Source organism: Pristis pectinata, chromosome 22 (assembly GCF_009764475.1).
Source record: "Pristis pectinata isolate sPriPec2 chromosome 22, sPriPec2.1.pri, whole genome shotgun sequence".
Classification (NCBI taxonomy): Eukaryota; Metazoa; Chordata; class Chondrichthyes; order Rhinopristiformes; family Pristidae; genus Pristis; species Pristis pectinata.
In genome coordinates this window covers 21,068,648-21,086,946 of record NC_067426.1, presented here as the reverse complement: position 1 = coordinate 21,086,946, position 18,299 = coordinate 21,068,648, and the positions used below count along the sequence as shown (strand labels likewise).

General features: G+C 40.4%; 2 protein-coding genes across 4 annotated transcripts in view; both read left to right on the top strand.

Annotated features, from left to right (window-relative positions):
* The window catches only part of LOC127581800 (palmitoyl-protein thioesterase 1-like), an 18,748-nt gene extending 12,463 nt beyond the window's left edge, over positions 1-6,285 (top strand). The window contains exons 9-11 of one of the 3 annotated variants that reach the window (XM_052036509.1): positions 42-130; positions 3,650-3,699; positions 6,204-6,285. In XM_052036509.1, coding sequence (XP_051892469.1) covers positions 42-130; positions 3,650-3,653 — 93 coding nt within the window. In that variant the 3' untranslated portion in view covers positions 3,654-3,699; positions 6,204-6,285. Of the gene's footprint in view, positions 1-41; positions 1,247-3,649; positions 3,700-6,203 lie in introns of those variants that run through there. The other 2 variants (XM_052036508.1, XM_052036510.1) reach the window with 2 other exon arrangements.
* On the top strand, positions 6,271-18,299 carry LOC127581799 (palmitoyl-protein thioesterase 1-like). The gene is made up of 9 exons (XM_052036507.1): positions 6,271-6,531; positions 7,984-8,093; positions 8,973-9,100; positions 9,199-9,269; positions 10,008-10,110; positions 12,709-12,799; positions 13,579-13,677; positions 15,701-15,772; positions 16,886-18,299. The coding sequence occupies exons 1-9, from the start codon at positions 6,408-6,410 to the stop codon at positions 17,006-17,008; spliced, it is 921 nt and encodes a 306-aa protein (XP_051892467.1). The 5' UTR covers positions 6,271-6,407; the 3' UTR covers positions 17,009-18,299.

Below are 18,299 nucleotides of genomic sequence, written 5' to 3'. Positions count from 1 at the left end.
CAGAATAGAAAACTTGATAAAAATCTTTCTTTTCCTTCTAGGATCGGTTGGGGTTAAAGGCAATGGACAAACTGAACAAACTAGAATTTCTTAGCGTGGATGGGGACCACCTTCAATTCTCACAGGAATGGTTCGTCGCCAATATAGTTCCTTACCTAAAATGATCCCATTATTGCTCCAACAGGTTAACTAATTGATTCACCCTCCAATCAATGCATCTAATTTCTTGCAATATAAACTCGGTAAAAATTCATTCACTTCAAATATAATTAAGTTGAAACATAACCCATGCCAGTGATCACTCAATAGAGGTTGTACCTTTCTGTAAAGGGATCGATCCTGTACACAGCTTCCTTGCAAGTTGAGTTTTACGCTGAACCCTCTAATTTGTAATGCAAAAATCACACCTGTGACAATTGAATTGACATACCCCTCTGCACCCCACATAAACCATCTTTGTTTGCTTTCTCATTTCTGTGTCAGTGAATTAGTCCACTTAAGGGAAGGTCAGCCTGTTTGAGGTTTTAACTGTTATCACACAAAGATATTTTGATGTGAAATATTCTGGTTTCTCAAAAACTGATGAACTAATTGCAGTTCAGCAATGACTTGAGTATTAACATTTCCTAAGGCTTTTGGGGATGAATGGAAAGTTGTGGAAATATGGGTTATATTTCTGTGGATTTGTAACTTTTGTGGCCAGCCAAACCACAGGTTCAGAGGAAGAAACACAGTTCCTAGTTCCTGTCCTTTTAACTCAAGCCATTTTAAAAGTTCATTTAAAAAGCTCCTTGGTTACTCAGCATGCTGAGTTATGAAGCTTGGTCAATGTGTGTGTGAAAGCCATGAAATCAGAACAGCTACTTGACCCCTAGTGTTGGGGTTTATCTGGAATTTTACTTCCCCTTTCTTAAGTGGCAGGGTTACATTCACATTTGCTATAAGTTGCTGGGATGCCAGTCACTAATTGTGTAGAATGCCAGCTTTGCACCTGGAATGTTATAAACATTATGCACATTGCATTAAATCATACATTAAAAAGCTTAAAACTGGCACCATTCCTCAGTTAAGGTGTGGAATGGTGATAAGTAACCTCTTAAATTCTGAAATTGCCTCAACTCAACTTTGAAGTTACTATTTCAAAAACTTCATTGCAAAATGATTAATTTTGCATAACGTGCATGTCAATTTTCCCTATTTTAAAAAAAAAAATTGTGATAATAAAATTCCACTTCATTTTGAAACTCATCTGCCTTTGTTTGTTCATACCACAATGGGGAATTTTAAAATTATTGACACTTTCAGTACCTTCCAGTCTAATGGGTTGCAGGATGAGTGGTGGGACTGGGAACCAACAAAAATATACTTTTTAATTATGAGAAATGTGAGGTATTCCATTTTGGTAGCAAGAATGAGAAGAGGCAATGTAAAGGGGATACAGGAACACACTGAGAGGGGGGATATATTTGCAAAGTTTCAGCTGGAGTCTCTAATCTGGGTGCCATATTTTAATAAAGATGTGAAAGATTGAGAGAGTGCAAAATAGACTTACTAGGGTGACTTCGGAGATGGAGGACTTGTGTGCTTAGACTGTTCTCCTTGGAATGTTACAAAGTAATCAGATGGAGCTATTCATGGTAGATCTACTACAAATGCATGGTAGATAAAAAGAAACTTCCTTTTGGCAGAGAGGACTAAACTAGGGACATAAAATGGCAAAGAAAGCAAAAGTGACATGAAGAAAAATCATAATGCAGTGAGCAGTAAGGGTCTGGAATACATTGAGGGAAGAGGAGGGGTGGAGGCACATTCAATTATACATTCAACAGGGAACTAGATAACTATCTAAAAGGAAAGAATTTGCAGAACTTTGGAGAAAGGATGAGGGAGTGGGTAAGGGACTGGTTAGATTCTTTGAGTAGAGCTGGCAGATTTGACAGACAAAATGGCCCCATTTTGTGAAGAGAGGAGAATGCGAATGGCAGCTATCAGCGTCCATATGTCTAAACCAAGAATTGCCATCCAGTTACCCTCACTGTGCATCTGGCTTCCTTAGTGAACCATGACCCTAGTTTATACCTGCTCTAGGATTTTCCAGTTACGCTGGGTCAACCCTTTTTTGTTTGCAGACAGCAGTCTAAACAATCTTTGTCAACTGGGTACAGCAAAACAAACCCTAAACCTAAACTGATTTATTTCTTCCATACCATCTTGCTGAAAAGATTTTCCTCTGACTAATCCAGTAATAGTTTAGAGCTGTAGGAATTGTACATCACGTACTACTTTGAAATTAATTCATGGGTTTCAAAATGGCATTTCATCACAGCCCTTCTGAGTAGCTTGGCCAAGTCACCGATTTTACATGTTTTTTTTTGTAATATAAACAGAAAATATTGGAAACACTCAGCAGGTCAGGCAGCAACCGTGTGCAGTTCTCGTCACCTAACAATAGGAAGGATATCAGTAAGATTGAAAGAGTGCAGAGAAGATTTACTAGAATGTTGCCAGGTCTTCAGGAGTTGAGTTACAGGGAAAGATCGAACAGGTTAGGACTTTATTCCTTGGAGCGAAATGAGGGGAGATTTGATAGAGGTTTACAAAATTATGGGTATAGACAGAGTAAATGCGAGTAGGCTCTTTCCACCTAGATTAGGAGAGATAAGTACGAGAGGACATGGCTTTAGGGTGAAAGGGGAAAGGTTTAGGGGGAACATTAGGGGAAACTTCTTCACTCAGAGAGTGGTGGGAGTGTGGAACGAGCTGCCATCTGACGTGGTAAATGCGGGTTCACTCTCAAGTTTTAAGAATAAGTTGGGTAGATACAAGGACGGGAGAGGTCTGGAGGGTTACAGACTGGGTGCAGGTCAATGGGACTAGTGGAATAAAGTTTTTGGCACAGACTAGAAGGGCCGAATGGCCTGTTTTCTGTGCTATAGTGTTCTATGGTTCTAACTGTGGAAAGAGAAACAGTTAACATTTCAGGTCTGAGACCCTTTATCACAACCAGAAAAGAGAGAGAACAAGTTTTCAGTTACAGAGATGGTGAGGGAGGAATGGATAGAATGCAAGCTTGAGGAACAACACCTCATCTATTGTCTGGGCATGTTGAAGCCTGCTGGACTTGATATTGAACTCTCCAGCTTTAGTTAACTTGCTATTTATTACTGATATGTAAGGGAATATCTCTGATAGGGAGAGAACAAATGTGTTATTGGCAGTCAGAAGAATACTGTGCTGCTTTGTCTGTGTTGTGTGTTCCTAATAGCAGGGCTGTGGGACGTGCCCAGAAATGCCAGGTTTACTAATGGAGAGAAAAACAGCCAAAATGTCAGATGAATGACCAGCATAAGTGGCCAGTTCTGCTATGGACAGAAAGAAATAGCAAGTTACCTAAGTTGGACAATTGAATATTGAGTCCGAAAGGCTCCAACATGCCCAGAGGAAAGATAAGTTGTTTCTCATGCTTACATTGAGCCCCATTGTAACAGTGTGGGAGGCCACAGATAGATTTGGAGTGGGATGGTGAATTAAAGTGGCAGACTCAACGCTCTTCTGTGGAGTAAGGCGAACAGAAATCTGTGTTTGGTTTCTCCGCTGACAACATCTTCGGTCTTTGCGTGCCCTGATGATGCAACTTCCTTCATTTTAGGTGATTGTCATGGAAGCCTTTGGTGACATTTCTCCTCTGTGTCCTTTGGGGTGAGTATGATGCCGTCAGCCATGTCACTCAGCTCCTGTGCAACCAAATACCCAAGAAGGGCAAAAGGTACAAGGCACAGCCCAGGGGTCACTTTCGATCATTGGTAGGAAGGGGTAATTTTAAAAAAGTATTTAGACCCAGCTATTACATAAGGCATCCAAAATGAAATCTGGTCATTACAAATGTGGGTCTCTTTAGTGATTAAAAAGAAACTGCCAAAAAGTCTGGTGATGTCTGCATCACATTAGAAATAAGAGCAGAAGTAAGCAATGTCGCCCTTTGAACCTATTCTACCATTAATCAAAACCAGGGCTGATTTTCTACCTCAGCTACATTCTCCTGCACTATCCCCATGTCCCTTGATTCCTTTAATAGCTGGAAATCTATTGATCTCCATTATGAATGGACTCGAGACTGAGCCTTCACAACCTGTGAGGTGGAGAATGCCAAAGATTCACTGCCTACTGTATGAAGACATTTTTCTTCTAAATGGCGTATTCCATAATCTGACACTGGTTCTGGACTCCTCAGCTAGGGGGAATATCCAATCTGTTAAACTCTGTAAGAATATCGTAGGTTTCAATGGGCTCCGCTCTCATTTCTTCGAACTCTGGAGAATACAGGCCTGGTCTACCCTAACGCCTCTCGTACAGCAAACCTGCTGACCCCGGAAATCAGCCAAGTAAAATTTCACTGTACTTCCCTTATCACGTATATCATTTTATTGGTTAAGCAGAACAAAATGATACACAATAGTCCAGATGTAGACTCACCTTGGCACTATATACTTGGAATAAGCCATCTACTCCTGTAATCAAATCAGCTTTCAGTGACTTGTTTACGGGATATCTAGGTCAGTCTTCGACATCACCTAATCTCCCATCATTTAAAAAATGTTTTTCTGTTTTGTGTACCAAAGCAGAAAAACCATAATATTTTTCTACCTTATGAGATTTCTTTATTAGTCATATGTACATCGAAATACACAGTGAAATGCATCTTTTGCGTAGAGTGTACTGGGGGCAGCCTGCAAGTGTTGCCACGCTTCATAGCACGCCCAACACAACTTCCTAACCTGTACGTCTTTGGAATGTGGGAGGAAACTGGAGCACCCGGAGGAAACCCATGCAGACACGGGGAGAATGTACAAACTCTTTACAGACAGCAGCCAGAATTGAACCCGGGTCACTGGCGTTGTCATAGCGTTACGCTAACCGCTACACTACCGTGCCTGCCCTTATATTGTACTGGCCAATGCTATCTGTTCTATACACGGGTAGCGTTCGTACATTTTGTGTACAGAGTATCATTGCCACTCACGTGGCCTCCTGGCATGATACAAACTTCAAATGTTTGAGAAGCTTCCACACCAGACCCAGCCCCTCATTGTCCAGTGGCAGAAGGCCCCAAACTGCAGTCCTTCCCCACAGAGCTTTTGCATCGGCTGCACTGAGCTTCAGTGCGTCCCTCAGTACGTATTCCTGCAGCCAGGAATGTACCAGTCTGCAGCATTCCCATGAGAACATCTCACTGTACTGGAAGACCAGCAGGTTTCAGGCAGACCAAAGAGCATCTTCCACTGAGTTGATGATCTGCCAGCAGCACTTGACATCTGACACTGTGCGTGTCCCTCGGACAGCTCATAGATCAGAGAGTTCTCTGTTATGCAGTTGCTTGGGATGAACCGCACAAGGCACCTTGCATTCTTCTCCAGACACTCTTTGCAAATACAAAGTCCACAAAGAGGTAGGCGATCATCTCATGCTCATCATTGCCGTCTCGAGGACAGCATGAGTTGGGAGTGAGATTCCAACTGTACAGAAAGGATCTGACAGGGAGGGCACTTTTCGCCACCAGCCCAGCGTGACCTTGGTGCTTGTTGGTGAGTTCAGGCGATGAGGCATTCTGCTCAATGAGTTGGACGCTCAGGGAACTGCCCCACAGGATCCATCCTGACCTTGTCCCGCAGTGCTTGCAGGGCGTTCGTGCTGACCACTGCCTGATGGACTTGTGGTCCAAGGGATTTTTCTGAAAGAACTTTTCCATTAAGGAAACCTTTTTACATCCTTCACCATCCTAAAAATCCCAGCTGGTTTGGTATCATCAGCAAATTTCACGTTCTCTCTATAACCACACCCTTCCTCATCCCGGTCAGGCTGAGTCAGGGATTCTGTTCCTTCCCGCCGTTTTATTTTGCCAAAGGCTTCCGATCATTTAGTTGTCTAGTTGCACCGAAAAAAAATCGGCATTGCCTGGATCATTGTCGGCGGAGACTTTCCACCGACGCAAGGGTCGATACATTGCAAACTCCAGGGCAGTTCAGCGACACAGCGAGGGACCGCCTTAAAGATTAGTCATCGGCACGCACCCTCTGCCGAAACGCCCACCTTCCGACCTAGAAAACAAGTCAATTCCTGAAACATGAACTGTTTCTCCACGGATTCTGTCCGTCCCAAGTATATTCAGCTATTTCTGCTGTAATTTCATATTTTGTTTCTACCAGGATCAAATGCACAGGAAAAGTGCCGATATGTGAATAAATGTGAAATTACCAAATGAGTACCCGTGGATAACTTCAAGGTAACTTTCAGACTGAATGCATGTGTTCGGCATCACATGCTCAGGATGACAATTCCTCTGTGGACCGAGTCCCATTCGCAACTACCCGGGAGATCACGTGATGACCCGCGTCATGTGACTTGGTAAGATGGCTGTGCGGGGAGCGGCATGGTTTGTGCTCCTCTTCTCCTGCTCGGTCCTGGAAACCGTATCATGGAAGACGGGCCAGAACAGCACTCAGCCCCCACCCGTGGTTATTTGGCACGGCATGGGTAAGATGAATGAGGCAAAACTGCACATTGCGCGCATTCACCACAGTGTCATCTGGGAGCTCGTCTACTCCGGAAACGCACCGCCTGTTTCGCTCTTCGTTTGAATGACACTGATCCAAATCGCATCATGTTACGGAATTTTATATTTAACACGTTGGATTGTAGTTCTCGATATTTGCTTTAAAAGCAATCTTAATATCAGTCTATGATAAATGTTGTGGTTGTTTCTCTCAACGTTAATCGGAAGCTGTTTTCTATAAAGCGTTTTGTTACTTTAATCTTTCTCGTGGGATCCAGTCAGGCAAATCCTATTATGGAGTAATTAAGCGGAGAGACGACGAAATGCAAGTGAAAGCAGGCTTTAAGCAGAGATAAGGAAACCATCTAAGTAGGTTTGTTTTATTTTGAAGTATGCAAAACATTTTGCATGTTATTAACAAATCAAATTCCTCTGCAGAAAGTGCTCTTTGAGCAGGAAAGGATTTCTGCTGTACGTGAAGTCAAATGAACAAGCAAAGAGTTGTGAGGATGGGGTGTAACAGATAAGGGGGGGGGCTAGAGTTGATTTGAAGCATAAACCTGCTTAATGACTCTAAAAGCTACACTTCCTCTGAATCTATGCAAATAAAATAGAATTTTATCCAAACTGGCTCATAAATTATTTAATTCCTAAATCAAGTTTTTTTTTCTGTTTCTTGGTTAAATGTATTTAAATATGTTGAATTTGCAATGTGGATAGTATTTTACAGCAAAACAGCCTGCTCAGGATTTTGGTGCCAGACTAGCAGATTTTCTGGATTGTTGGTTGTTGCTTGTATTGATAATCCAACACACAATTCACTGCAACAAAAAAAAAACTGCTGGAAGAATTCAGCAGGTAAAGCAGCATCTGTGGAGGCAAAGAGATGGCTGACATTTTGGGTTGAAACTTTTCTGCTCAGTCCTGATGCAAGGTCTTGACCCAAAACCTTATCGTCCCTTTGCCTTCACAGATGCTGCTAAACCTGCTGAGTTATTATATAATAGTAGAATAGTAAATTTGTGAGTGAGAAGGAGTGCAGGAACCAGATCCTATTGAGTGAGATTGGGAGTTTTGGATAGTGGATTATTGAAGTTTTGCTGTATTTGATTTCAGTACATTTCCATTACTGTTCAAATTGTTGCTTTGACCAATGGATACACTTCAAGCAACTAATCCCATTTGTATCGTCTTTATTCTGAGAGGAGTTAGAATATGGGATATATAGTTGTGGTTAGCTTTGCCATACTAAAGGGAAGCTAAAGTAGCACTAAAGAAAAGGCTGATGCTGTAAAATGGGAGGATGTTTGTGAACCTTAAACACTGGCAACAACCATTTTGAATGGCTGGTTTCTGCATTTTTAAAACAAAATGTATTCAAAAGTCACTACGGTGATACTTTAGTACTGAACTGTTTTATACAAATTAACTAGGTGACAGCTGCTGTAATCCTCTCAGCATGGGATTTATCAAGAAATTGGTGGAAGAAAAAATTCCAGGAATTTATGTTTTGTCTTTGGAAATTGGGAACAGTATTAAAGAGGTATGTTTGAATGAGAGAATGAATTGCAATTGTGGTGTAATTTCTTTAAAATTCTGTTGTTATAGGTCATGGTATTGGGTTGTTAATTATGCCAGTGGACATGAAACCATGATTAATGATCCAGAGATGAGATCAAATCTTGCCACAGCAACTGAATATTTTAAATTCAATTAAATATCTTGAAAAGTATCCACCCTAACAAGTTTTTATTATGTTTGGTTCACTAATTCAATCTGCTGTCCTTGTTTAGTCTAAATGTATGTAAATGGGCCCATAGCCATTTGAGTAATTCTGAATGCAGAACAAGCCATACAGTACAAGGGCAATTTGGGAACTATTATTGAATTATTCAATAAAGGAATTAGATTCGAGATCAATGCAGTAGTGCCATAGTTGGTGACATAGAAAGTTGAAAGCTAGCCAACAACTTGCGCTTCCTAATTGGAAGTGAAGAACTATTCTGTTTTAGCATCTTTTTACAGAAGTGTTCTTGTTCCTGATCCAGTGCAAATTTGTAGACAGAATTTCTGTCAGCATAGCTGAGATGGGGCTCAACTGTGTTTCCTCATTTAGTAGTTCTATCCCTAATCTTATCCATTTGTGATTAAATTTAAGTTCTTTATTAAGACCTTATAATTCGGGTACCAGAGTGTTCACTGAGAACTTTGCTCAAGGTGCTTCTTGGAGTGAAAATTTTAACATGCAGTTTTAAATACTCCTTACTAAAGATTGAACCTGGACTCAGGTTGGGTAGAGTTTGATTGTGGAAGATTTAAGAACAAGTCTTGATTGGTCTAAACATGTGCATTAGACTTGCCCTATTGTAAACAATTTAATCCTTCACACAGATCTCTAACTCTGGAATTTTTCTTTAAAAAGGATGTGGAGAACAGTTTCTTCATGAATGTAAATGACCAGGTGGAACTAGTGTGCCATATATTATCCAAGGACAAGCTGCTCCAGAATGGATACAATGCAATGGGCTTTTCTCAGGGAGGTCAGTTTCTGTAAGTATTGCCACCTATTAAATGTTAAAAGGCACCTATTTCTGGTTTGATTATCTATTTCTATATAGAACTTATTTATGGTTCTCTACCCATTACAGGAGAGCTGTAGCACAGAGATGCTCTTCTCCTGCCATGAAAAATCTCATCTCATTTGGAGGCCAACATCAAGGTAATATTTAAGGCCCCTGTCCACTTTATTTAAGTGAATAATTATTCATCTGCATAACTGTATGATAAGCCTATTAGACTGAGCAATTGCAAAATCCCATGGGTATTATATCTATAGGTGATACTAGGTAGGTAATTGTATAGAACCCTGGTCAGAATGCATCTAGAATATTGTGTAGTGACCTGATCTCCACCTAAAGGAGGATATACTTTCGAGGAAGTACAGTGAAGATTCACCAGAAGGGGTGGGGAAGTGGGTGAGGAGGGAGTAAACAAGCTTGGGCTTGTACCACCTTCGGTTTAAAAGAATTAGAGGTGACCTCACTGACACCTGTAAAATTCTTGTAAGACTCGACAGAATAATGCAAGACCGAGATAAAAGATCAACCTTTATCTTACTTGAACAGTGGAATATGCACAAAGGGCTGTATAGCCAACTACTTTTTTGTTTCTCACTTTGTTCTTGTGGCAAAGTCAAACGTGTTGGGTTATTATATGGAATGCATCAGGCTCATCAAAAAACTAATCTGTTGCATCTGAGAGGCATTCAGTGTGTCAAAATAGGATTCAAGTAGTAAATAGGGCTTGGAGTTCTGCTGCAAATACCCTGCCCTAGAATGCCATTACATTCTGTCACAGGAAACTACTTTGATTTGGTTTTTAAATGCAGAAACCAAAATAATTTCAAATTTTCCCTGCAATCTTTACTAATTCTGTTTCTCACAACCTTCCTCCATAGGTGTATATGGTTTACCTCGCTGTTCTGGAGAAAGTTCCCATATCTGCAACTGGATAAGAAAAATGCTGAACTTGGGTGCTTATACAAGTCCAATTCAAGATCAGTAAGTAATAAGAAAAGAACGTAGATGAGGGTTTTAGGGCTGTGGAATAGGTTAAGAGTTATTAATTTGAAAGTTGTGACCTTGTCAAGTTAATAGGTCATCAAAAGAGTAGTGGGAAAACAATGTAAGGACTGTAGAAGAATGTGGGGTTAGGTATACTCGAAGTAATGATGTTGCATGCGATTTCTATGCAAGTTCTAAAACTTAAAATAAGATAATTGGCTGAACCAGTGATTGGGCCAAATGTGCCATTTTAATTTAAAATTTGCATAGAAATTGCATGTAACATTACTATGGTATTTAATAAAACTCAAATGAAATAAACGTTGAACATTCAGATTTCATTAAAAAAACAAATTCATGGTCTATTTATTTTCATTTCAATTTTTGCCCAGAGTTTAAGTCCCCAATCATCTGCAATGACTGCAGTGTATGAGCACATTTAATAAAAACAGGAGCAGTTATTTTGATCAGCAAATATGGGCACAGTCACTCAATGTCTCTGTCAAAATTGAGAATAACTTTCAGACTATAATGGAATTCTTCATGAAATCATTTAATCCTCTGATAGTTCCCAATTTCCTGTTCCAACCAGCCCATCTTCACCATGGATGTCCAATCCCTCTGCACCTCAGTCCCACACCAAGATGGCCTGCAGGCCCTTTGGTTCCTTGGGAGGAAAAAGATACAAGATGAGATAGATCGAAACACAGTGAAATGTCTTTTTGTGTTACTGATGTCACGAACCAGCAACAAAAGAAACACACTGAGCATGATTCAGTGTTAAAAACTATTTTATTAATCACTACTTATAATACGTAAGATAAAAGTAAAAATATTAATATGTTAGAATTCAAAAATGTTAAACCTTGAACATTAACCCCAAAAACTAAACTCTTCGCGCGCGCGCGTGTGTGTGTGGGGCAAAGTCCCAAACTCCAAGTTCAGGAATGCTTCTTAAGGTTCAGTTCCGCAAGCCATAAGGTGAAACATGAGCAAGGGCTTCTTCAACAACCACCGTTGTCTGAAGATAAGACGTAGAAGTAGAGAAACAGAGAGAGAGTAAATACGAAATCCAAATGTTCCACGATGGAACCCAAACGACACTTCAGTGTTTACTCGGTAGTGACTTCCTCACCCCAAAAAGCATCTGAATCGTGGTCGTTCACACAAAGATACCTGTTTCCTTCTACAGGTCAGCAACAAAGTGAACTCCACCGGATTACTTCCAATTTCCATACATGGATTTCAGTGGCAGACACAGTTATTGTTTCTCATCCATCGATAGAGAACACTAGCAGGCTGGTGTCTCTCTCCCTTCTCTCTCTCTCTCTCTCTCTCTCTCTCTCCTTCTGACTTCTTCAACGTCATCATGTCCTTTATCTTCTATTGACATAAGCGTGCGCGCGCGCGCGCGCGCACACACACACACACACACACACACACACACACACACACACACACACACACAATCTTAAAGGGACATTCACTGAGTCCGTAACACTGAGAATGCTGGGGGCAGCCCACAAGTGTCACCTCTCTTCCGGCGCTAACGTAGCACGCCTACAGCTCCTAACCTGTATGTCTTTGGAATATGAAAGGAAACCCACGCAGATGTGGGGAGAATGTACAAACCCCTTATAGACAGTGGTGGAATTGATCCTGGGTCGCTGGTGCTGTAATAGTGTTACGCTAACTGCTACACTACCATGCCAGCTCGAGTTGCCCTTCACTGTGCAACTGTAGGGTGGCAACACCCACCCTCTGCCTTGTCCCTTCCCCGTGTTCAAACCCGTAAAGTCTTTCAGGTGAAGCAACAACTTGCACTTAAGTGTTTCCTTTTAGTGCTCACAACATGGTCTCGTTGGAGAAACAATACAAATTGAGTGACTGCAGCATTCCAGTCTGCAAGGGTGACCCCTAGTTTCTAGTTGCCTGCCAGATTTTAATTCTCCATCCCAATCCCAGTGTGGCCACCTGCACAATTCCAATGAAGCCCAATGTCAGCTGGAAGAACAGCACCTCCCTCTCCATCTAGGCATGTTGCAGCCTTAGGCATTCATATTCAATTTTGAGTAAACAACCTTTCCTGTTCATCAGAACTAGCCAGTTCTGGTGTGAGGTCATCCATCTGTAAAAACAGGTGCCACCTGATCTGCAGTTTTTTTTCCAGCAAATTCTTTTATTTCAGATTTCCACCAATTATGCTCTGCATCTTGCAGTTCTTGCATGTTGCTTTGTTCTGTCTATTTGCCTCTTCTCCCTCTGTTTGCACTCCAGACAGTTCAGCCGTGATAAATGTTCATCACATTCTGACAGCATCCACAGCATTTGACATCTGGATAACTTTGGTCTCTGCCTTATCACATAAATTCCCTCTCCTCTTCCATATCCTGACCCCTTACTCCTACTTAAAAAAAAACACTCACTTTTCCAATTATAATGGAAGATCATTGACCTGAAACAGTATCTGCTTCTCTCCCCATATATACAGCCTGACCTGTGGAGTATTTCCAGCCTTTGTTTCTATTTCAGATTTCTAGCTTCGGTAGTTATTTTGATTTGAAGACTAATTGTTCACTATTGCTTTCCTGGTAGCTTAGTGCAGGCAGAGTACTGGCATGATCCCTTGAATGAAGAACTCTACAGGAACAAAAGTGTTTTCTTGGCAGACATCAATCAAGAAAGGGTATGTACTTGGTATTCTTGGAATGCTTTACCTGTTACCTAGCTCTACAATGTGGTTAGATGTTAGGTCATGAATAGGATCCATCAAATGTCAGCAGAAATTTGGCAAGTAACCTGTAATGCTGCCACCATACACTGCTTTATCTGTATCCTGGGTTGTCCTTTTGTCATTTGGTTTTTGATCAGTCTTGATGTGCAATACTGTATACATTGTTAATCTCATTTAAGGAATGCTAATATGTTGAAAGTGGTTCAGAGCAGATTTACTAGATTCGTACCTGGAGTGGGTGAGTTGTCTTGTGGGGAAAAGTTGGGCAAGCTAGACTGCTATCCATGAGCTTAGAGCAAGAGGGATTGACTGAAACATAGGATTCTGAGGGCTGCAGAGATGACGTCTTGTCATGGGAGAATCTAGAACTACGTCACTGTTTAAAATAAGGGTTCACCCATTAAGATGGTTGAGGGTGCAATTTTGTTCTTTGGAATTCTGCTTCCACTGCCCTTTGAGGAAGAAATTCTGAAAGCTTTTAAGGTAGATTCTTGATAAGAAAAGGTGAGCAAAAATGTGGAATTGAGGTTAGTCAGATTACCCTTGCACTTGTTAATGGCAGAGTAGACTTGAAAGACTGAGTGGTGTAACTTGTGCTCCTAGTTTGTGTGCAGCAGTTAAGTGTCAACGTGTGCAGGGGTGGGGAGGAGCAAATTGCACTTGCATATCTAAATCAGGATTTCAGAGATCTTATTGAATACAACTACTATTGTTACTGTTTTTTGTCGCAGGGCATCAATGGAAGCTATAAGGAGAATCTGATGAAATTGAATAAGTTTGTAATGGTGAAATTCTTGAAGGATTCCATGGTTGTCCCAGTTGATTCAGAGGTGAGGATGGAGACTTTTGACTCTTCAGCTATTTATAGTTATTATGGTTAAAGTTAAATTTCACAATTTAGTTTTATAAAATCATTCATATGGGCACTTATTTTTCAATGTTTTTCCATATCTGCATTGAAATTGGTTGCAGGAAGTTACCAAATATGTACAAAGAAAAACCTATCTAATCTAAGGAAATCGAAAAGACCCCAATAGACAGTCATTAGTGTTCCTTGCTCCCCTGCCCTCCTCCAGCAAAAAAACAAGCTAACATCTCAGACGAATTAGGCGTAACCTTGCTCCATCTGCTCACCTCCTCTACCTGCCTATCATCTTACACCCCTCCTCAGTCCACCAATTACCTCTATATCCTTTCTTGCCACTCCCCTTTTCTTTATGCTTGCCATCTCACCCCTCCACCCTGTCCTGATGCAGGGTTTCAACCCGAAATGTCCAGTTTCTTTCTTCCCACAGATGCTGCATGACCTGAGTTCCTCTAACACCTTGTTTATTGCTCCAGACTCCAGCAACTGTTCAGCCCATCTGTTCAGTTACTGGTGTTACTTTACTGCCCTACATTTAATCCTAAATGTTTCCTAGTGTTCTTCATACTTTTCAACAAACTTCAATAAGCCCCACGTCATGCTCCATTCTCAGTAAGATATCTTTATTAGTCACGTGCATCGAAACACACAGTGAAATGGGTCTTTTCGCGTTACTGAGAATGTGCTGGGGGTAGCCCACAGGTGTCGCCACTTTTCCGGCACCAGCATAACATGCCCACAGCTCCTAACCTGTACGTCTTTTTGGAATGTGGGAGGAAACCGGAGCACCTGGAGGAAACTCACTCAGACACATGGGGAGAACGTATAAACTCCTTACAGACAGCAGCTGGAATTGAACCTGGGTCACTGACGCTATAATAACGTTGCGCTAACTGCTACACTACTGTGCCTAAACTGGTCACTTCCATTTTGTCTTTCAAGCAATCATAAATAGTTCTCTTCCCTTGTGTACTGTCATTATTCTCAAACTCCTCCTCAATGTGCCTAGCAATTTCCCCTATTCCTCATCCATCCTTCAATGACTTTCTATTTGAAACTCTCCAGATTTTCTGCACTGAAAGGTTCCAACAAAGCTTTTTAGGAATTGAAACATTAAGTGGAACTTGGCCTTACATTCATGCCAGCAATGATGTGCATTCCTACAGCTGGTTATTAACAGGTTCTGGATATCACTCTAAACTGCACCACCTTTGTATCTTCTTCCTTCTTTCATCTGTCTTTTTTTTAAAAAAAACCCTGTTCTCCAAGATTTTGGTCACATCTCCAATTGCTGCCATCTTGTGTCTTTGCATTTACACTTCGATACCAATTAGCTGCCCATGGTATGGTTTTCCCATTGTTACAAAGCTATACAAATGCAGATTGTCATTCTTTGTGTGCTTTCTGTTCCTTTCTCATTCTTGCCTCTTTAGTAAGAGATTCTGCTTAAGGGGGAGGGGGAAAATATGTAAGTGAGGTCTTTTTAGTTGAAGTACCTGTATAACAGCATAGTTGAAAAGGAAATATCAGTTAGTTAGTTCTCAGCAGGGATGGCAATCTGGTACATGCAAGGCAGAGCAGATCTGCCTCAGTGCTATTTATACAGACTAGCCGACCTGTAGCTGTTGCATGATGGGAACTGAAATGCTTCCCACATCCTCTTTTTTTTCTCCCCCCCCCCCCCCCCCCCCCACCCCACCACCCCGCCAAAACATGTACAGCTAATGAATAGGATGGTCCTGGTTGCCCAAACAGGGATCAATAAGTGATGGTATTCTTAAAATGGTGATTGTTTCCCAGGTTAAACAGATAAAAGATTACAAACTACATAGTGGGAGCCATTTGAAAAGATCTATTGATCTACTTCCAAAATCGTGGAAGTTTTAAAGTTATTCCATACTGAAAAACTGTGACAGTCCAATAAACATACTGTCTTTAAATAAACTGAACTATTTTAATTAAAAAAACCTAAATTATTGCTCTTTCAGTGGTTTGGTTTCTATAAAGCTGGTCAGGCCAAGGACACGTACACCTTACAGGAGAGTGATCTTTATCATGAGGTAAGATTTGCAATGTTACCTGGGTAATTTACAGAAGAGGCAAATTGGATAGGTACCCTCTCCACCACTGGCACCTTGTGAGACAGGACGATATAGTGGAGTAAGAGACTGTCTTTGTTTTAATCTAATTACAAAATCATGTGAAATGAAGCTGGGCAGTATCAAATCCAATTCGAAGAGACCACCACAAAGTGCAAGTTGCATTAAGTTAGAAAGTTGAAGCTGAACTGGGGTCACAGATGGAAAATGGACTTTGGAACTATAAAAATGAATTTTACTTGTTAAAGGAAAAAATAGTAAAATTAGGGGTTACAGAAGTAAATGAAGATTAGATCAATATTGAAACTTTACATTTTGTATGTTTTACCTCTTTGTAGAATGACTCTCTCAAAATAAAGGACAAAGATCAGAAAAATCAAGATAAAGTTAGCAAAAAACAAAGAATGATAAAATTTGTAAGATTGAGAATTGGGTAGACATCTGGCAAAAGGTCAGAATTTCTCTCAACCAATGACTTGCACAAGTTAGCTGATAAATGGAGGCAGCAGGACTTGCAGAAATTGGTGCATTTTGTCATTGCATTACAGTGACACCACTTCTTTCTGCCTGGGTGGAGAAGGATGGGTAATTTTCCCACATCAGTCATTAGATCCCAAATGAAACTAGAAGTGATTGTGGCATGGGCTATATTTTCTCAGTTCTATCAGAAGGAAGATGATGTTTGTTATCAAAAGGGAAGTAAATATAATGGCATGTATTTAGAGCAATGATTGTGATGCAGGTAATTTCTATCCACCTAACTTTAAGTGGAAAATAGTGGGTGTACCATCTGAGAAGATGGTATTTGGCTTCTATTTCAGTAAACATTGATCTGGATCAGTCCATCTAGGGAACATTATCTAATCTGACCTTGAATTGGGGAGCAATGATTAAAATGGGAATATCTTCAGGCTGTACTAGTTTTGAATACTTGCATTTATTCTAACATTTGAGAACTTTCTTTTACATTTCATTAATTACAACAAGTAACCCCCATGCTGTTTAAATACCCTGTTAGGTACAAGGAAGTTTTACAGAAAATTCGGATTAAATGCATTTTTGTTTTGTATATAGGATCGATTGGGATTGAAAGTGATGGACAAAGCAAAGAAACTGGAATTCCTAACAGTAGATGGGGATCATCTTCAGTTCTCAGAGGAATGGTTCATCACCAACATAATTCCTTACCTGAAATGATCCCTTTACCAAGCTAGTAATCTTATACTAATTGTTTCATCACTTGCCTAATACCTTGAATTGTAAAGCACTGGCTCCCTATCTATAAATGAATTTCAACGCTTTGCTAATCCAAGATGCTGCAGAGTTTAAGCATGCAGGCACTTTGAGGGTTCCTAATGAGAACTTGTGACTGTCCATTCTGTTTGGCAGGGCTGAATAGTTGGTCTGTTTGCTTTTTATTTACAAATTGAAAATTAGATTATGATGAGTGCAGACAAAGTGGAGATGGGGAAAGTAGTCAGTTTTATTTTTCTGATGCAGGAGTTCGTGCCCTTTCCTATAGGACCTACAGATAAAGCATGTCCATCTAATGGTAAGGAGGTCATCTTGACTGTCTAATGGTTCTATATAAAATGAATAAAAACCGTTCATAAGCACATGCCAAATCTTCAAATGTAAACATGCCAAGTAATGTTATATCAGAAACTTAGTTCTAATTCATTACTGAATTTTAAGTCAGCTATTTTGCTTCTGGCCCATGATCAGAGCCAGTCTCACCTTTATCTGTGGAATGTAGACAAGTATACTGTAATCAAAGCAGAATGTGACACACAGACATTATGTACATAATGTTAGCCCCCAGCTACTGCTTCATCTGTTCATAGTTTGTTTTTAATCTTATAAACTAGTGAAGTATATTGTACCTAGAGGTCAGCATAAATGTGAAATAACCAAGACACTTGCCTTTTTATGATCAAGCTGTCTTGTACTTTGCTTCATAGGTTGAAATGTTAATTTTTTTTAAACTGTAGTACCCATAACCAGAGAATAGGATTTCACATTGGATCTAAGCACTGAACAATGCAAGTTTGAAAACATACTGCTGGAGGAATTCTGAGTGGTGTCTGGGGGAAAGAGAGGAATTGTTGACATCGACATTTTGGGTCAAGACCCTGCCTCACAGCCAGATTCTTGTTGACCTGCTGAGTTCCTCCAGCAGTTTGTTTTTTGCTCCAGATTCCAGCATCTGCAGTCTGGCTCCACCAAACAAAACCATTTATTTTGTTATGGCACAATGATGGAAGCTGCTTAATTGAATCACTCACCTACCACCTGTTCCAATGTTTTTAGATTTTAGATCATAGTACAATATGCTGACTTCAAGAAGTGAATGAAGCTGAATTTTATTGGTGTAGACATCATAAAGATTAAAAGCTGATTTTTGATAAGCACCTTCAAATTCCTTCAGCTGTGACAACTGTTGAGAATAATTCCATTTGTCATATGGTAAAATTTTATTAAAACTGAA

Coding starts and splice junctions, on each gene's coding strand:
- LOC127581799 (XM_052036507.1), top strand. CDS start 6,408: ATGGCTGTGCGGGGAGCGGCATGGTTTGTGCTCCTCTTCTCCTGCTCG. Junction 8,094..8,972: donor TTGGGAACAGTATTAAAGAG/GTATGTTTGAAT, acceptor TTCTTTAAAAAG/GATGTGGAGAACAGTTTCTT. Junction 15,773..16,885: donor AGAGTGATCTTTATCATGAG/GTAAGATTTGCA, acceptor TTTTGTATATAG/GATCGATTGGGATTGAAAGT.